At 51.5% G+C, this 15,448-nt stretch overlaps 1 protein-coding gene across 4 annotated transcripts in view; it reads left to right on the plus strand.

Annotated features, from left to right (window-relative positions):
- Nucleotides 1-15,448, plus strand: part of ZBTB16 (zinc finger and BTB domain containing 16) — a 192,317-nt gene that overhangs the window by 89,535 nt on the left and 87,334 nt on the right. For all 4 annotated transcript variants that reach the window (XM_011286360.4, XM_011286357.4, XM_011286356.3 and 1 more), the window contains one exon: nucleotides 8,874-8,971. In XM_011286360.4, coding sequence (XP_011284662.1) covers nucleotides 8,874-8,971 — 98 coding nt within the window. The remainder of the gene's footprint in view (nucleotides 1-8,873; nucleotides 8,972-15,448) is intronic.

A 15,448-nucleotide genomic window follows, 5' to 3' on the forward strand; every position in this document is an offset into this window, starting at 1 on the left:
AATGAGCCTCGATTACCAGGAAACAACGCTGCCTCCCCACACCCAGGAAACACAGGAAGATAAAGGAGGAATTTGTAGCTTTTCAAAAACAGTTTTCCGAGAAATTGTCTCTTCGTGCTGGTTAAGATGGAAGCCTCTTATGGGTGTGAGGGGGAAAAAACCAAAACGCCTGCTCATCTGTAACCATAGTTCAGTTCCCTTATAGGGCCTTTTAGGGTCTGGAGAGAATATTTGGGATTTATTTTTGTTTTCTTTGGGCTGACGTCACCAAGCATGCATCCTGGTGCTCTGTTTTGGGTTTGGAAAAAGCTCTAAGAAGCTATAAATCTTAAGGCATTTTACTATTTTTCCTCTTCCCTTTTCAAAAAGCACAACTTTCCTGGTTTCTTTAAAAAAAAAAAAAAAAAGGAGAAAGAAAGAAAACTACAAAAGTGTGTATTGATTCCTTTCCCTCAGATCTTAACTGCCCAAGCTGTAATACCTTGCTTACACGTGCCAGGTTTTTGTGCAGTTTTGCAACATCTCCTTAATCCAGTGAGCATAAATAGAACATTTCAATCATATTTGGCTACTAGGAACTTCACAGATAAGCGCGCTAAGACCTTGTTGAAAGAGACTGTATGAGATTGTGTGTGATAAGATCATCCTGTAGCCCGGCGCCCAAATGAAAAACTTTTGTTCTTGGTGAAATTTGTTGATGGAGATATTTCAAATAAATGACTTACAAGAACTCGGTCTTCTAAAACAAAGGCCCCGTTGCGTAACAGCCTGAAGCCCAGGCCTCCCGGTGCTCAGTGGCCACGAAGACCCTTCAAGGAGCATTTGCTGCAGGGAGATTAGCGTGCCCCTTTGTCATTTCTGACATGGTATTTTAACACCCACACGGGCAGCCTTATCGGAGAGCCCTGTACTTGGTGTGGTTGTGGCCGCGGGGAATGCCATTGTCCTTTCCCCTGTTTTCAAGGCTCGGGACCGCTCCTTCCACTTTTTAGTCAGCTCCATGCGTGATGCATGGTCTTCTTCTAAGAACCCCATGGAGGCCTCCTCTTTCAGACAATAGAGACAGCTGTTCTTGTACGGATATGTGTGTATGTTGGAAGTGTTTTGTGTCTCTCTCTCTTTTTTTAACCTCTATGTTTTTCTTTTTGCATTCCCCTTCATGTTGGTTTGTTCATTCATTTGGCAAAAATGCACTGAGTCCTTCCTCTGTTCTGGGCTCAATGATGGAGGCTGAGGGGATGAATCAGGGATGGAACCTTCATGAAGGTGGTTATAATTTGGTGAGCATAGGCCCCTGTCGGCCCCACAGCCTTTCAGTGTCGTCAGCCCGATTGGAAAGGACCTAAGAAATCATCTAACTCAACCCTTGTATTATTGCAGAGGGCGTAGGGTGGAACCTCCAGAGGGTAAGTGGTTCGACCAAGGTCATTTGATGGTTACCAGCAGAGCTGGAGTGAACACTGGGTCTCCTGCCCACCCCCTCCCCCAGAACAGCGTTTTAGCCAATGTGTTACACTTTTATTCTAGATCCTTGAGAAGACGTGCCTTCTTTGCTATTCTCTCCCTCTCCCTTTAAAAGGCCCCAAAGCAACCAAATGGCCACCATTTTCCAGAGCTCCCCTGATCCGGGTTCCCAGGAGAGGGGTGTGCTCTGTGGGTCCTGTCAGCCCTTATCTTGTGGCGCGGAAGGCGTTAACTAACCCTCTGTTAGTTCTTGGTTGTTTTTTTTTTTTAATCTGTTGTTTGAAATCCTTGCCTTTTATTGGTATATTTACTTTATGGCATACATAAAGAGCTATATTAAAAAATAAATTGTGTTGTAAAAGCATTCGGTAATGTTTATTAATATTGACTAGTCAGGGAGCAAGGAACTCTATCGCTACAAGGATAATTTGTGGTAATACCAGCTCCCCATTCACAGCTTGTCAAATGACTGTCTAATCTCAACATTAAAAAAAAAAAAGTGGGTAAAAGGATAATTTCCTTTATGCCTTGAGAAAATGAAAGTGACCCACTCCCCCACCAAGATTAGAACTAATCTTTCTCCTCCACCCCCACCCTGGGCAATCCAAGCCCCTTCTGTGATCCCAGGCAGTCCCAGGGCTGGGTTTCAGTGGCCAGGTATCCTTTTGTCTCAGGCTGGTCGGCGACTGCTTACCTAGCAGTAGCTTCTCTCATAGCTCCGGTTGTCTGCACCTGTGCTGAGGGTTTAGGCACAGATACAGACACCTATTCCTTGTCCTCAAAGAGCTTCTAGCTTTGAAGAACTTCTACATGGCTTGTTCCTAAGGAGAATGATACTGGATGTGACTAATGACCCGTTCGGACTAGAATGTGTCACTGATGGTAGCCATAAGAGACCTTCCCTTGGGACAAGATGATGTCACCCTTAGAAGGTAGGGAACATTCCTTGAGTATTCCAGTTGTCCTGGTTTAGGGTGGATGCCTTCAGTAGAGCAAGCTCTTTTCAGAGTGCCCCTTCCCCACAGAAAGGCATGTGTAGAAAGTTCAGGAGATTGAACTGAATATGGAAACACCTTGAAATCTCCCTGGAAGTTGCCCTGGGGAGTAAATTCCTGATAGTCTGATAAGTTTTCATTCATGCCTTCTAAAAATTGGAGCCCAGAACCCAAGAATGGTCTTCCTCTCGCCATTTGAATTAAAGGTTAGTGGACATTGGAGGTGTGTTTCGAACTTATGACTCTTAGAGAAAGGAATAAGCCCATTGCTGAAGTATATAAGCTCTTTCCTCTGTCCTCTCTTGGTTCTGTTTCTTGTTGGAGAGGTGAGCAAGGCCAGGGTGGAGTTCTCTGGCCATGGGGCTTGGGAATCATTTGTTGCTTTTGAGACTGAGAGTCTTGGCAGAGCTCTGTGAAGGGACCTGCCTTGTCTCATGGCCACATGGGGCACAAGGCAGCATGCCATTGCCAGCTGGTCAGGTCCTGCTCAGCGAGAGGAAGAAGAAGGCGGTTTGGTGGTAGCTAGGTTCCCATGGCAAGAAGAGAACCTTGGAGAATATTGGTTTCCATGTGGGCAGCAGGCTTTGAGAGAAGAGCGTCATTTGGGATCCGACTCTCAGAATCTCCTGTCTTGTCCTTGCCTGTTTTGAGTACCCCTTAGAAGCACTGCATAGGTCAAGTTGATGGTCATGGGATCAGAAAGCAAAAGCCCCAGGCTTTAGGGTGGCTTCTGCATGTGGAACAGCTCAGACCAAGAAGGGGGTGAATTGTTGGAAGGACCATGAAGGCCGCACTGGCCGGAGCCACATGTTGTTCAGGGTATGGGATCACTTAAGCTGAGAACAAGAAAAACGTGACCTTAATAAAGTCCTTATAAGATGGATTCCCCACTTTATTTTTCAAAGATGGGCAGTTCCCTCCCACTCACTTTCCCCATGGACAGACTCAAGTTCTCACTGCTGGTCCACCTCGCAAAACTCACAGTTCAGGCACTTTCAGATCCCCAGGAGGAGAGGGAGGGAGAGAGGGAGTATAGCTCTTGGGTTATTGGGACTGAATTCCCTCTCTAAACCTTCCTGTTGGCCTGCTTTGACTGCTTCTGTCTCTGGCCAAAGGAACTTGGGAAGAAATGGAATGTGGGCATTGCTGGGCCTGGAGCCCCCCTTCAGGCCCTTCTCCTAGCATTTTTCCTGTGTCCCTTGGCTCTGTGGCATAGAGACGGGCTGAAATCTTCCTGCAGAGAGTAGACACAGAAGGTGCTCTTAGGGAGCACTGTTACAGTCAGCTGGGTCTGGAGGGGAGGATGGAGTACGGCATGGGTCTCTCTTTGCTGCCACTCATTCTGCTCTTACGTTCTAGGTACACTGGGGAGATGAAGGCTCATCTTGAGAATGATGGGTTGGTCTGAAGCTCAGGCTTTGTGTGGCTGTGAAATAGCATTGGCCTTCCTTGTGCAGACTTCAGGAGCCACAGGACAAGAGTTCAGCACTGGGTTGGAGGTGTCCATGAAGTTCTTGTGCTTGGAACGCTGTTAAAGATGAGAGGAGGGATGCCTCGAGCCTACCCTAGATGGAGGAGCTTCTTTAGCAGCAATGAGCAAATCCCTTCGAAAACTAGGCCCTATGTGGGGCGCCTGGGTGGCTCAGCCGGTTGAGCGTCCAACTTTAGCTCATGATCTCACCGAGATGATGACTTTAGGTCATGATCTCACTGCTCGTAAGTCCAAGCCCCACGTTGGGTTCTGTGCTGAAGCTCAGAGCCTGGAGCCTGCTTCAGATTCTGTCTCCATCTCTCTATACCTCCCTGCTTGCTGTCTCTGTCTCTCTCTCTCTCAAATATGAAATAAAAAACATCAAGAAAATTAAAAAAAATAAAACTAGACCCCTTGAAGAAGAGGGAAAATCAACATGGCGTCTGCTGTTATGTAGTTCATAGCCCAGAGCAGACAAAATCTATGACTTGTCAGACTTCCAGTAGCACAGAGACGGCTCAATGTATGTTGCTAGCTTGACTTGACTGGCGAGGGTTGTGTGGTTGAGAATCAGTGAGAAGGAATGAGTCTTTCTCTCTAGTTACTTGTTAAAAGGTTCAGATTTGCTTAGCTCTAATTTCTCATAATGATTCAGCTCTCTTGAGAAAATAGCTAGAAACCTGCCAAAGGTTAATTTTTTCTTTGTCTTTTTGGACATAATTGAAAATCTGTTCCATTCAAGATGGTTTGCCCAGTGGGCCAATTGTGGGCCGTGCTGGGACAGCGCTACCGCTTGGCGGGAGGAGGTGGGGAGGGCGTGGCGGGGACTTGAAGCATGAGTGGGGATGGATCCTCCAGCAAGCATGGAACAGAAGTGTTGGGGCCATGCTGAACCTGGGTTACTCTGAAAATGGCGCTCAGCAATGGGACTGCTCTCAAAGAAGGGAGCGTGAAACCGAGGGACTTATGCAGACAGGCACAAAGATGTCCCCACCTGTCCTTCCTTCCTGTGCTGTAGTGGAGGCTGGTGACCTCAGATGGCCATGAGCAGTTAGACCTTGCGAAAAGACAAGACCAGACTGGGAAAACATGCGTGTGTGGTGAGGAAGAGGGAGGTGGACAGAATTTCCATTTCATCAAAACCACTTGCCTAGTATAGTGGTAGTGGCGGGGGGCGGGGCAGGGGTTGTGGTCTGCAGAGTGAGAGACCATGGGTTCGTACAAATTGCACTTTTGCTCAGAAGCCAGCTGGAATCCTGTTTCCTCCTTGGTCATTCTGCAGGCTGTACAGAGAGTCTGCTGGTAGCCAAGTCTCTTGAAGGCACTCAGATTCTTCTCTGCCATTTCCTTTTTCTATGGGTTGGAAGGGTTCACCTTTCCATTCCACATCCTTCCCTTGGGGCTCTGAACAGTAATGAAAGATAGGAGCAAACCAGTGCTGGGCTTCACTCAACTCCTAGGGCTATAAAGTGCTTCCTTGTTCTCTTCTGAACTTAGTGTGCTTTGCCCTTGTCTCTCTGGCAGTGGGGCAGGACTTTTGTCCTTGTACTTCGTGTGGATCACATGGATGCCACGCTTACCTCTGGTAACCTGTGTGGGACGCTGAGTTAGTGGGTCAGGTACAGGGCAGTGTCCTTACCCCAAGGATCAGACAAGATAGGACATCTGTGTCTCTGAAGGCTGAGAAATGCGTGGCAGCAGAATGGTTGCAAAGAAAGGCTGCTGATGGGTTCCAGAAGTTTCTTTCACTGAAAAATAGACCACAAGTGAGTAAAGGAAGAAACTCAGGTTGTCTGGATTAGAAGGTTTTAAAATGATTATCGATTTTAGGGTTGGGTGTAGATTTTTGTTTAGGCTATCCTAGCCTGGCTGCCTAGGTGTCATGGGACATCACACAGTGGAATGTGGTTCAGAGAGAATAATAATAATAATGCCCTTTAGGGAAATTCCTTGGAAACTAGGCAAAATGATAGGAAGAAGATCTTTTTAATAATGTTTGTTTATTTTGAGAGAGAGTGCGTGCGCATGTGAGCACTCTCTTGCCTGCAAGCAAGAGAGGGGCAGAGAGAGAGAGAGAGAGAGAGAGACCGACCCAAGCAGGCTCCCTGCTGTCAGCGCAGAGCCTGACATGGGGCTTGATCTCATGAACCATGAGATCGTGACCTGAGCCAAAATCAAGAGTCAGACTCTTAACTGACTGAGCCATCCAGGCACCCCATGAGTAAGAGTTTTGACTGTTAAAATTTAGGTTCCATAAGGGATCAAAGCCTTAGAAGTCCCCCATATCACTTCCCAGGTGAAAAAGATGCAGAGAGGTTGATACAGCATGATTTGTCCAAGGTTATAAAGCAAGTTAATGGCCGAGTAAGGCTGAGGAGCCAGGTCTTCTGGCTGCTGGCCCCGCAGCCTTCCCTGTACCTCGCTATCTCTCCAGCAAAGGGCAAGAGTCTACCGCCTTTCACACCAGGCTAGTCCAGTGGCCCAAGAAAGCCACTTTCACTGATTGCCAGGCAAATCCATTCACATCCAGAAAAAAGGCAGTGGGGTTACCCAGAAAGTATTCATCGGGGTCCGAGATTTGGTCTGGAGCCTGCAGGGAGAAGAGGTGGGTTGGGATGCTTACCCTGGTTGATGGCTGCTGATACTGGAAGACTGGTCGCTCCAGGGTCCTTTTGGGAAACCTGTCTAAATAGGTGCTGGTCCTCCGCTTAGCTGCTCCCTGAGAGGTGGGCACTCCTGGAAGGTAAGAAATCGCGAGTGAAGAAAAAGATGGAAATAGATGGGATGGAAACCCATGCCCTGCCCTCCACCACACATGACCGTGGATGCGTGCAAGGGGTTCACCGGCCGAACCATTTGTGAATTGAGTTTTTGCTGCTCCACAGAACATGTCTTAGGAAAACAAACATTTGCCATGCCTGGGTGAGTGGCAGGAATACTGTCTATCATGTGTTTACACGCACACATACACACTCAGTTGCCTGGGCATGTGTTTAAAAACATGGTTTGCCCAGAACGCTATTAGGACATGTCCCAGTGTCCAGCATTGTGAAATCTATTTGGAGTTAAGAATGTTCAGTTAAAATGTTCTGTACGGTTACTATTTCCCAATTGGGTTGGATCAGCCATGGCCAGGAGTAAGATAATATGGGGGTGGGGCGCACTACAGTATCAGGGATGAGGGTGTGTGTGTGTGTGTGTGTGTGTGTGTGTGTGTGTGTGTGTGATTGAGAAATTATTTGTTGCTTTTGGCAAGGAAGTAAAGGGAAAGCGAGCAAACAGAACAGCCTGATTGAGAAAGAGTTCTGTGAAGGGGGCTGGGCGTGGACATGGCGTGCCATCCTCAAGCCACTGTGGCCCACAGACTGTGGCACTCAGGAGGCTCACCTGGGGGCCTGCGTGGTTTTGACTTACCACTGAGTTCTCGTTACGGGGTTGGAAGGTGGTGGGGGCGGGTGGCTCGGTGTAGTGGTCGTGATCTGGGCTCCGAGGCTCAGATCCGGGTGCTGCTGACTTGGGCGTGTAACACTTCCCCTCCACACCCGCGGTCTTGTGTGTACCGGCAGCTCTCCAGCCTTTTACCGTGATCCTAGCCCGTCACCGTCTGATTGCAATGGGTTGTCGACTCCAAGGGGACTTTGTATGCTCTACTCTCTGCCCTACTGCCATCAGCTCGTGCCTCTGGCTGCCGTTCCCTGCTCTGTTCCGTGGGGCAAGAAGGCACCGAGATGGGGGCGGAGGTGGATCCCGGATCTGGCAGTGGCAAGTAAGGGCCTGAGAACAGGAGTGTGGGTGGGAAGAAAGTCAGTGTTCAGGCCAGATGGCCCACACGCCAGCCAGCAGCTCAGATCCTTGCCGGCCTACAGCACATAGACCTTCTTCCCACCGCTCAGCTCTTTGCTACCCGCCTGCTCCCCTGCGTCTTACCCGACTCGGCTGCCGGCCTCTGACAGAGCAGAGGGGCTTGGGGCGAAAGGTCCAGCTCGGGATCGGAGCTCTGTTGCAGGCTGGGCCTCTGGCCAGTTGTTACCGGGACCGCTGTCTTCTTGGGGTGGTCCTGTGTGTCAGGCCCGACTCACAGAATTGCAGTGTTGGTAAAATGAGATGAAGTGTGTGAAAGCACCTGGAAAACCAAATGACCGTTACCATCCGCACCATTCTGCATTTGTAGGGTGATGTTGCCCAGTTTCTTGAAATCTTCCTGTCAGGGCTCAACCTCTGGTCAAAACAGAAGGAAGACATCTTCTAAGCTGGGCCTTAGGGGAAGGGCATGCGTGTTAGAGACACATACGTGCGACTCTGAGAACATCTGGATGCCCCAAGAGAGAAGCGGCTTTATTGTGTCCATAAAGGCACCGATTCATTAATAAGCTTATTCGGAGCCTACTATGTGTCAGTCACTGTCGTGGGAGCTGGGGATGGGAGAGAGAAAGGGCACACGTGCTACCCCTTCGGAGTCTGACGGTGTCGTGGGGGAGCTCGGCACGTGCCCAACTGCAGCGCAGTGGGGGACATGACCTGACCGAGGGGAGCAGAGGCCCGGTGGCCTCCGAGGACGCCCAGTGCTAGTTCGACAGTGAGCGTTATGTCTGACTGACTGTCCCGTGCTTCTTCCTTCTCACCCTGAAATCGGATCTGATTTCTTTCCCCCCTTGGTCTGTGTGCCAGTGGGTAAAGCAGTAGGAAGTACCCTGTTCTCTAGCTCTTGGACAAGAACAGGAATAGATTCTTCCTTGGCAGCGGTCCCTGGGAAGAGGGGCGCGTTCGGCCATCTGAGCATGTGGGGATGTCTCCGTCAGTGCCCATCTGTAGCCCCCATGCCTTCCACCTCCCCTCCCTCCTGCCCACCTACTGGAGGGATGTCCGCAGAGCCCCCAGGTGAGGGTGGGCTTGCCTCCTGTCCAGCCAGAGCAGCCGCAACCTATTTTTTCCTCTCCCTACAGGAAGCTGCACAGTGGGATGAAGACGTACGGGTGTGAACTCTGCGGAAAGCGGTTCCTGGATAGTTTGCGACTAAGAATGCACTTACTGGCTCATTCAGGTAGGCGATGCTGCCCTGACTGGCCCATTTGAGCCCAGGCAACTGCCCCTGCCCTCACTCAGAGCCCGGACGTCCCCATTGCCAGCCGGGGCTTGTGGTCCACCGTGTTTTGTGGATGCTCTCTCCAGGTTCATGGAGCAGAGAGTTCGTCCCAACAGTATAACCGTCTACACAAACCCGTCCTCGTGCTCTCTTGGGTTTCCTAGGGCTTTGTTAGTCCCCAGTCCCCTGTGTGTGATCTCCCTTCCAAAGCAGACGACAGTTGCATTAGCACAACAGTTGTGGCATTCGGTTCTCAGTGTCTCATGAATCTGACTGTTGGGGTCATGTTAATACGGGAGCCTTTAATTGGACAGGTTAGGAACACAGAGCTAGTTACCTCGTGCTGTCTTTTGCAAGGTAGTTTTACCCAGTTCCAGGGGGGTTGGCTGCGTGGCTGTGGGGGGTTTTGCCCCTGTTTGGGGCAAAGCTGCTCTGTTCCCCGAAGCACGGGAAACGGAGTGGTACCTGACATGCAGCGTGCCCAGCTCTCCTTGGCGGAGGGAAGGATACACCGGGTCTGATGGTGCTGCTCTGAGGCCAGCGGGGTGTCCGGGTTCAGTTGCAGAGGCCTTCAGACTTCCCTGTCAGGGCCAGTGCTCTCTTCTTCTGATTCCCATGCCTTTCAACCTTAGGGTCACATTTTGGGGGAGAGGTGAGGCCATCTTCTTACTGTCACGTGTGGATGTCTTTGTCCCACACTGCGCCCAGCACTAGCCCTCCAGCATTTGTGAAGTGAGCACGGGCTTTGGGATTAGGCACACGTTCAAACCTCATCTGTAATACGTGCTTTGTGACCTGGGGTGGATCTGTCTTCTGAACCCCGTTTTGTGCATCTGTAAAGGGCAGGTGTTGCCTAACCTGTGTCCTTTTTTTAAAGAAACTGTGGGACAGAATGTAGGTTAAAAGCATTTGCTGTTCATGCCCTGGCGTGTATGTGATGTGTCGTAAATGGCGATTTTCCATTTCACCTTCCTTTTCCCCCACATTGCCCCTGGAGCATGTTCCCATCACCTTACCCCAGAAGCTTCTGGTCTGGCTGGCTGTTTGCAGTCTGTCTTCCCGTGGCTCGCACGGTCACGTCAATGCTGTTTGGTGCTTTTTATGCTTCAGTCACCACAGTCTGGCTGCAGAGCCCGTGTGGCTCGGTGCTGCATGGGATGCTCTCTCCCTGGCCCTCACGGCCTCTCCTCAAGTGCCCCAACCCCTTCCAGATCCAGGCACTGTGCCACGCCAGGTGGCTGTCTGTCTCAGCACGTGCTCTCTGTCCGTACATCTTCGTGTGTTCCGTTCTTCTCCCGGAGGGGTCGCCCACCCTCACCCCTTGTTCCAGTGAACCGTCCTCGTCCTGCCCACCCATCCCACATTGGCCTGGAGTCCTGAGTCCATATACCCTTGTGTCCAGCAGCTGCTCGGGACTCACGGACTCCTTTTGTCCTGTTTTTATAAATTGCACCCTGTATCTTTTCGCTTCCCTTCAGTTTGGTAGGTTGTTTAGGGTTCAGTGTGGGGTTTCAAAGCTGTCTGCCAACCGGCTTGGCCACCCCCCAAGTGCCAAGAGTGTGGGTCTTCTGTTTTATGTGCTTCCTGGTGCGGGCCCCTGTGTGGTCTCCAACAGTGAGGTGTTGGACACTTCCACGCGGGTAACACACTTTTCAGCCTGTGGTTAAAGCTTCCTCGCCCACTCCGGAACTTGGCCCAGTGAGCATCCTTCCTCCTTGCCCCTTCCTTGAGTCCAGCACGCTAGCCAGACCCGTCTGTTGGTTTGCTCCCTGTGCATACTGACACAGCTTGCTTTCTGGGCTCCGTGGCTTTGTTCACCCCCTTCCCTCTGCTTGAATAACCCTTCCCCGGCCTTGCCGGATCTTCTGAGGTCCCTTAGCAATGCCATCCTCCACACTTCCCCACCTTCAGCCAGGAGCAGTCCTGCCTGCTTCTGGGTGTCCGCATTTCTTTATCTGAAACTCTCCGGGCACAGTCTTTCTTCTTTGTGCTGTGGTTGTTTAGGGACCTGCCGTATCTCCCCTCCTTGGGAGTCCGGGGTAGAAATTTGGAAACCTACCTCCTGCCCACGTTATCGTGGGCAAAAAACGTAAGCTTTCGGAGCCTCTGTATCCTCATCTGTAAGATGAGAGCGCTTGACTCTACCTTGGAGAAATTGTGAGGCTCACCTCAGACCCTGAGCACTAGGCCTGACCCGTGATAGGCTCTCTGTAAATGTAGTTTCCCTCTCCCTTTGTTCTTCTGCTGGGCTGTAAGCTACTGGGGATGGGGTGTCCCCGTTATGTACAGCACATTGCTAGGCACGTTAGTGGAGTCAGTAGATGGTGGTCAGATGAGTGAGTGTGGCCTGGGAGGGCTAAGACTGTGTCAGGGGAGCTCCAGTCTCCTGCCGGCTCCCTCCTACAAGACGAACGGTTTAGACTGTGACCCAGAGGTTCACTGGGGGGCAGCCGGGAGCCCGCCGACCCGTATCGGCTGAATGTGAGCGAGCGAGTCTCTGCAGCGTTGGTGGCTCCAGTGGGAGTGGCAGAGAAGAGAGGCACTGCTTATGCGCTTGCTGGTGGGCCCAGAGCCCCCCCAGTTCAGACAAGATGAGTGACTTTGCACCACCCCCTCCGGAGCCAGCCACCGCCTAGGGATGTGCTCTCCTGTCCTGCCTGAGATGCCACTTTGGGCTCCCATGGTCTCCTCTGGATGTCCTGGCAGCTTTGGGAGCTGGGTCCTGTCTCCCTAGGCTTTCTCCTCCATTCATATCTTACTCGACACAGAGTCTGATTGTGCAAAATGACTCGTCTGTCTGAAACCCACTTGCCAGTGTCCTTGGAAGAGAGGCTTTGGCCGGAGGAGGGGGGGGTCATAGTGCTTTCATTCACCTTTGCAGACAGCTCCTTGCCTGCTTAGATACTTCTGTTCTCTGCTGCTCCTTTCCGTGCCGTTCTCCCGCGTACCTGTCGCCCCTGCGTTGGGATGTCTTGAAAATAAAATAGCAACACGAGCTGAGAGGGAGGCTGGACCACTTCCTGAATCATTCACGCCCCCTGTGAAGCAGTGAAGGCCCCAGAGGAGGGGTGTGGAGGGCCGGGCAGCAGTGCCGGGTCTCCTGTCGGATTCTAGGGGCCGAGGGAGGTGGGGTTTTACACGTTCTGACTCCTCTCTCCGTCGCGCGATCACAGAACTCTGTTGATGGTTTAGAAGACTCGAGATGTTTCTTGCTGCCGGGCTTTGCAGGCTCCCTGCTGGGAGCCGTCGGCAGGCTCGGGCCCCTGAGCGTGTGCCGTGCAGACCCACTTTACAGACCGTCCCCGAGGGTTGGGGCCGCACTGCAGAGCCTAGCAGAACAATAGATGCTCCAGGACCTCGGGGACCATTCCAAGGGGCCGGCCGTGGAGAAGCGAGTCTGGGATCTGGGTGCGGGTCCCGGTGCCCCCGCCTTCCCCTGAATGTGGTTGCTGCCCTCGGACCAGGCACATTCCTGCTGTTTTCTTGTGCTCGGCCGAGCTTGAACGGTGCTCCTCCTGGCTCACTTCCTTGCTGGGCGCGCTGGCTGCCCCCACCCCCTCTTGGCTAGCGTGGCCTGTGTTTGTTATTGTAGTTCTGGCACCCGGCCAGGCCTGGCTGCGAGCCAGCCTTGTGGGTACAGTGGGTACAGTGAGTGCTGAGCCAAGTTTGTCATCATATGCGATTAATTTTTTTTTTTTTTTCTAATCTGGTAGGGGTGGGGTGAAGGAGGACGCAAGACAGGAGCTGCTCCGATGCTTGAGAACAGGCCGCGCGGATTTCTGCGGAGATGTTATTTATGAAAGAACGAAACGCTCTGGCTTGCTCTTCCTTCTCGGCTCTTGCCCCTTCTCACGTTGTCTTCCTCTCCTCTGCATTTCCCTATCTGAGGAAATCAGCCTGTAGGAGACCGACAACATGAGGTTTTATTTTCAGTGACTGGAATACTAAATTTACACTCCTAAATCAGTTTTCATTGTGTTGAAATCGACAATTTGTTTAATTAGAAGTTTGCCCTGTAGGAGGCCCTTCTTGGAGACACTTCTTTCTTTCTCTTCCCCCCTCTCTCTCTTTCTCTCTCTCTCTCTCTCTCTCTCTCTTTTTTTTCTTCCTTTTTTAAGACCCTAAATGGTAGTAGTGAATGTTCAGTTTAATTGAAGTTTTTATTTCTATTTGAGTGCGTTAACTAATCAAGTGTTTATGAGATATACCTGATGATAACGATAAGTTTAAATTAACAAATAACCTAACTCATTAACTAATGAGGATGGATCTGGCCACACCCTGTGTTCCCAGAGGTGCGTTTGGGATGGGGACGGTTTGGGGAAAAAAACAAGGCCTGGTGGGAGGAGTGACCACCTTGGATGCTTTGCAAAGCCGCTCCTCCTGGGCTCGCTCTGACAGCTCCCTTCCCACCCTTTGCTGTGGGGATCGGCGACCTGCTGTCTCCTTGCCACTCCTTGCTGTCACTGAAGAGGTGATTCCTGGCTCTGAGATGTGCACGCAGAGACCGCAGACCCAGGAGGTGGCTCGGGTTGGTTCTGGGATTTGCTGGTGTAAGGTTTCCCATTAGGTAGGATTTCCCACGGCTTGGCTGCAGTACTGGTGGATTGTAAGTGAGCACACCCAGAACTCCTTGCTCCTGTTTTTGACTTGACTGCAGGCTGTTGAGGGGTTTGCAGGTTTCTGTGGCCTGCCCCTGTCCTGGGAGCCTCATTCGTTTTTGCAGCCAGTGGACATTGACTAAGCACCACTGGAGAGAGCTTTACAGCATCCCTGCCCTCAAGGAGCTTACGCCCAGTAGGAGAGATGTTTGACTGAAATGACCAAAGAAGGTGTTGGACACAAAGAGTCAGGGAGAATTCTAGGAGGAACTTGCAGGAGGAGAGTGTCCTTTCCAGAGGGTGGTAGAACTTAAAATGACTGGTGGGAATAATGGAATTTTGAAAGGAACTGGTAGGGGAGACCCAAGCCACCACGATGACATGCAGCGTAGCCGGGATGTACAGGCTGTGTCGGGGTCGGGGGCGGGGTGGGGGGGGGGAGAAGGCAGGCTTTGGAAGGGAGGGATGAGGTGAGATTGTGGGGGCCTTGAGTAGCAAAACAATGTGCACTTTACCTGCAGCACTGGAGAGCCACTGGAAGGTTGAATAAGGGAGTGACACTTTTTTTTTTTCCTGGAAAGAAAGGACTGTGGGCTTTTTGATGTAGACTAGCCTGGAGTATAGGATTTATAAGACCCCTTGGAGAAATGGCAGGCCTGACAATCTTGGGGTGTGGTTGGAAGGTGGATAGGCCCGTGCCTCTAGTCCCGATTGAGGGTGGCCTTTCTTTGGGAGTCCGGTCCTGCCAGGGATCAGTAGGTCCCCTGTTCTCCATCCTCCTGCCCTTTTCTGGGCACCATGAGCCATGGCTGTTGAGAAATCTCCCCTGATACCAGTCTCTTCCCCATTGTCGGAGCCACTGGGAAGGAATATGGTGTTTGGCTGATGGATTTTCTGATTCCAGCAGCAGCATGGGGGTGGCCAGGGCATATCATCAGGGGCCTGGGTCATCCGTCTGGCAGAAAAAGGGCTGGAAGGGTTGGGACCAGAAACCAGATTGGTTCTCTCATGCTTTCCCATGTCCTGGTCCAATGGAAGGGGGAAAAAAATTACAGATGTCAAAGACCTGTGGATTGTACTTGTTCCTTTTTTTTTTTCTTTTCGGAACACTGAGCTTTGGGGTTTAGGGTCTTCCCAGAGACAGGGCAAGTGGGGAGGGGGGAGCCTGGCGGCTGGATGGTTCCCTGTGGTGGCAACGTATGGTCCCCAGGCCAAGGATTGGAGAGGGTTTAAAGGTGGCCTCTCAGGACTTGCTGTCTCTGTCACCTCTCTCTTGCCAGATAGGTATCTGCTAAGAGCAAGAGATTGGGTGTTATCCAGGCAGGTCTGAGCTGTGGTCCTCTCATCCCCTCTCTGCCTGCTCTCAAGTGAATGTCGCGGTCTGTTCGTCAGAGTAGCTTTCTGCCACCGGGGTAAACCAGAAACTTCCTCAGGTCCTGTATCGCCCTCGGCACGCCTTCAGAAGCAGGCACCATGGAGGTTGGGGTTAAGAGCACAGAGAGGGTCAGACAGAAGAGGCTCAGAAGCCCACTGTCTTCCTTTCGGTGGGTGGTGGTGACGGGGTCAGAATGAGGAGAAGAGGGAAGAAAGCAGCCACTCTCCCCGGCTCTGTCTTGAACACACTGCGCTCCCTCTCTCTCTCTCTCTCTCTCCCCCCCCTCCTCCCTGCTCTGAATTTGGCCTGCTTCCCGAACTTTTTCCCAGAGTGGTGTCGTCACTGGCCTGCCGGCAGGTCTGGATGTTCTGCCAGCATTCCAGAGAGTTTATGATCGCTTGCAGATGTGCCTCCAAGAACACACTGTACCCAAAGCAGAAATTAATGCAGGCTTGACTG

This window comes from Felis catus, chromosome D1 (genome assembly GCF_018350175.1).
Source record: "Felis catus isolate Fca126 chromosome D1, F.catus_Fca126_mat1.0, whole genome shotgun sequence".
In the NCBI taxonomy this organism is placed as follows: domain Eukaryota; kingdom Metazoa; phylum Chordata; class Mammalia; order Carnivora; family Felidae; genus Felis; species Felis catus.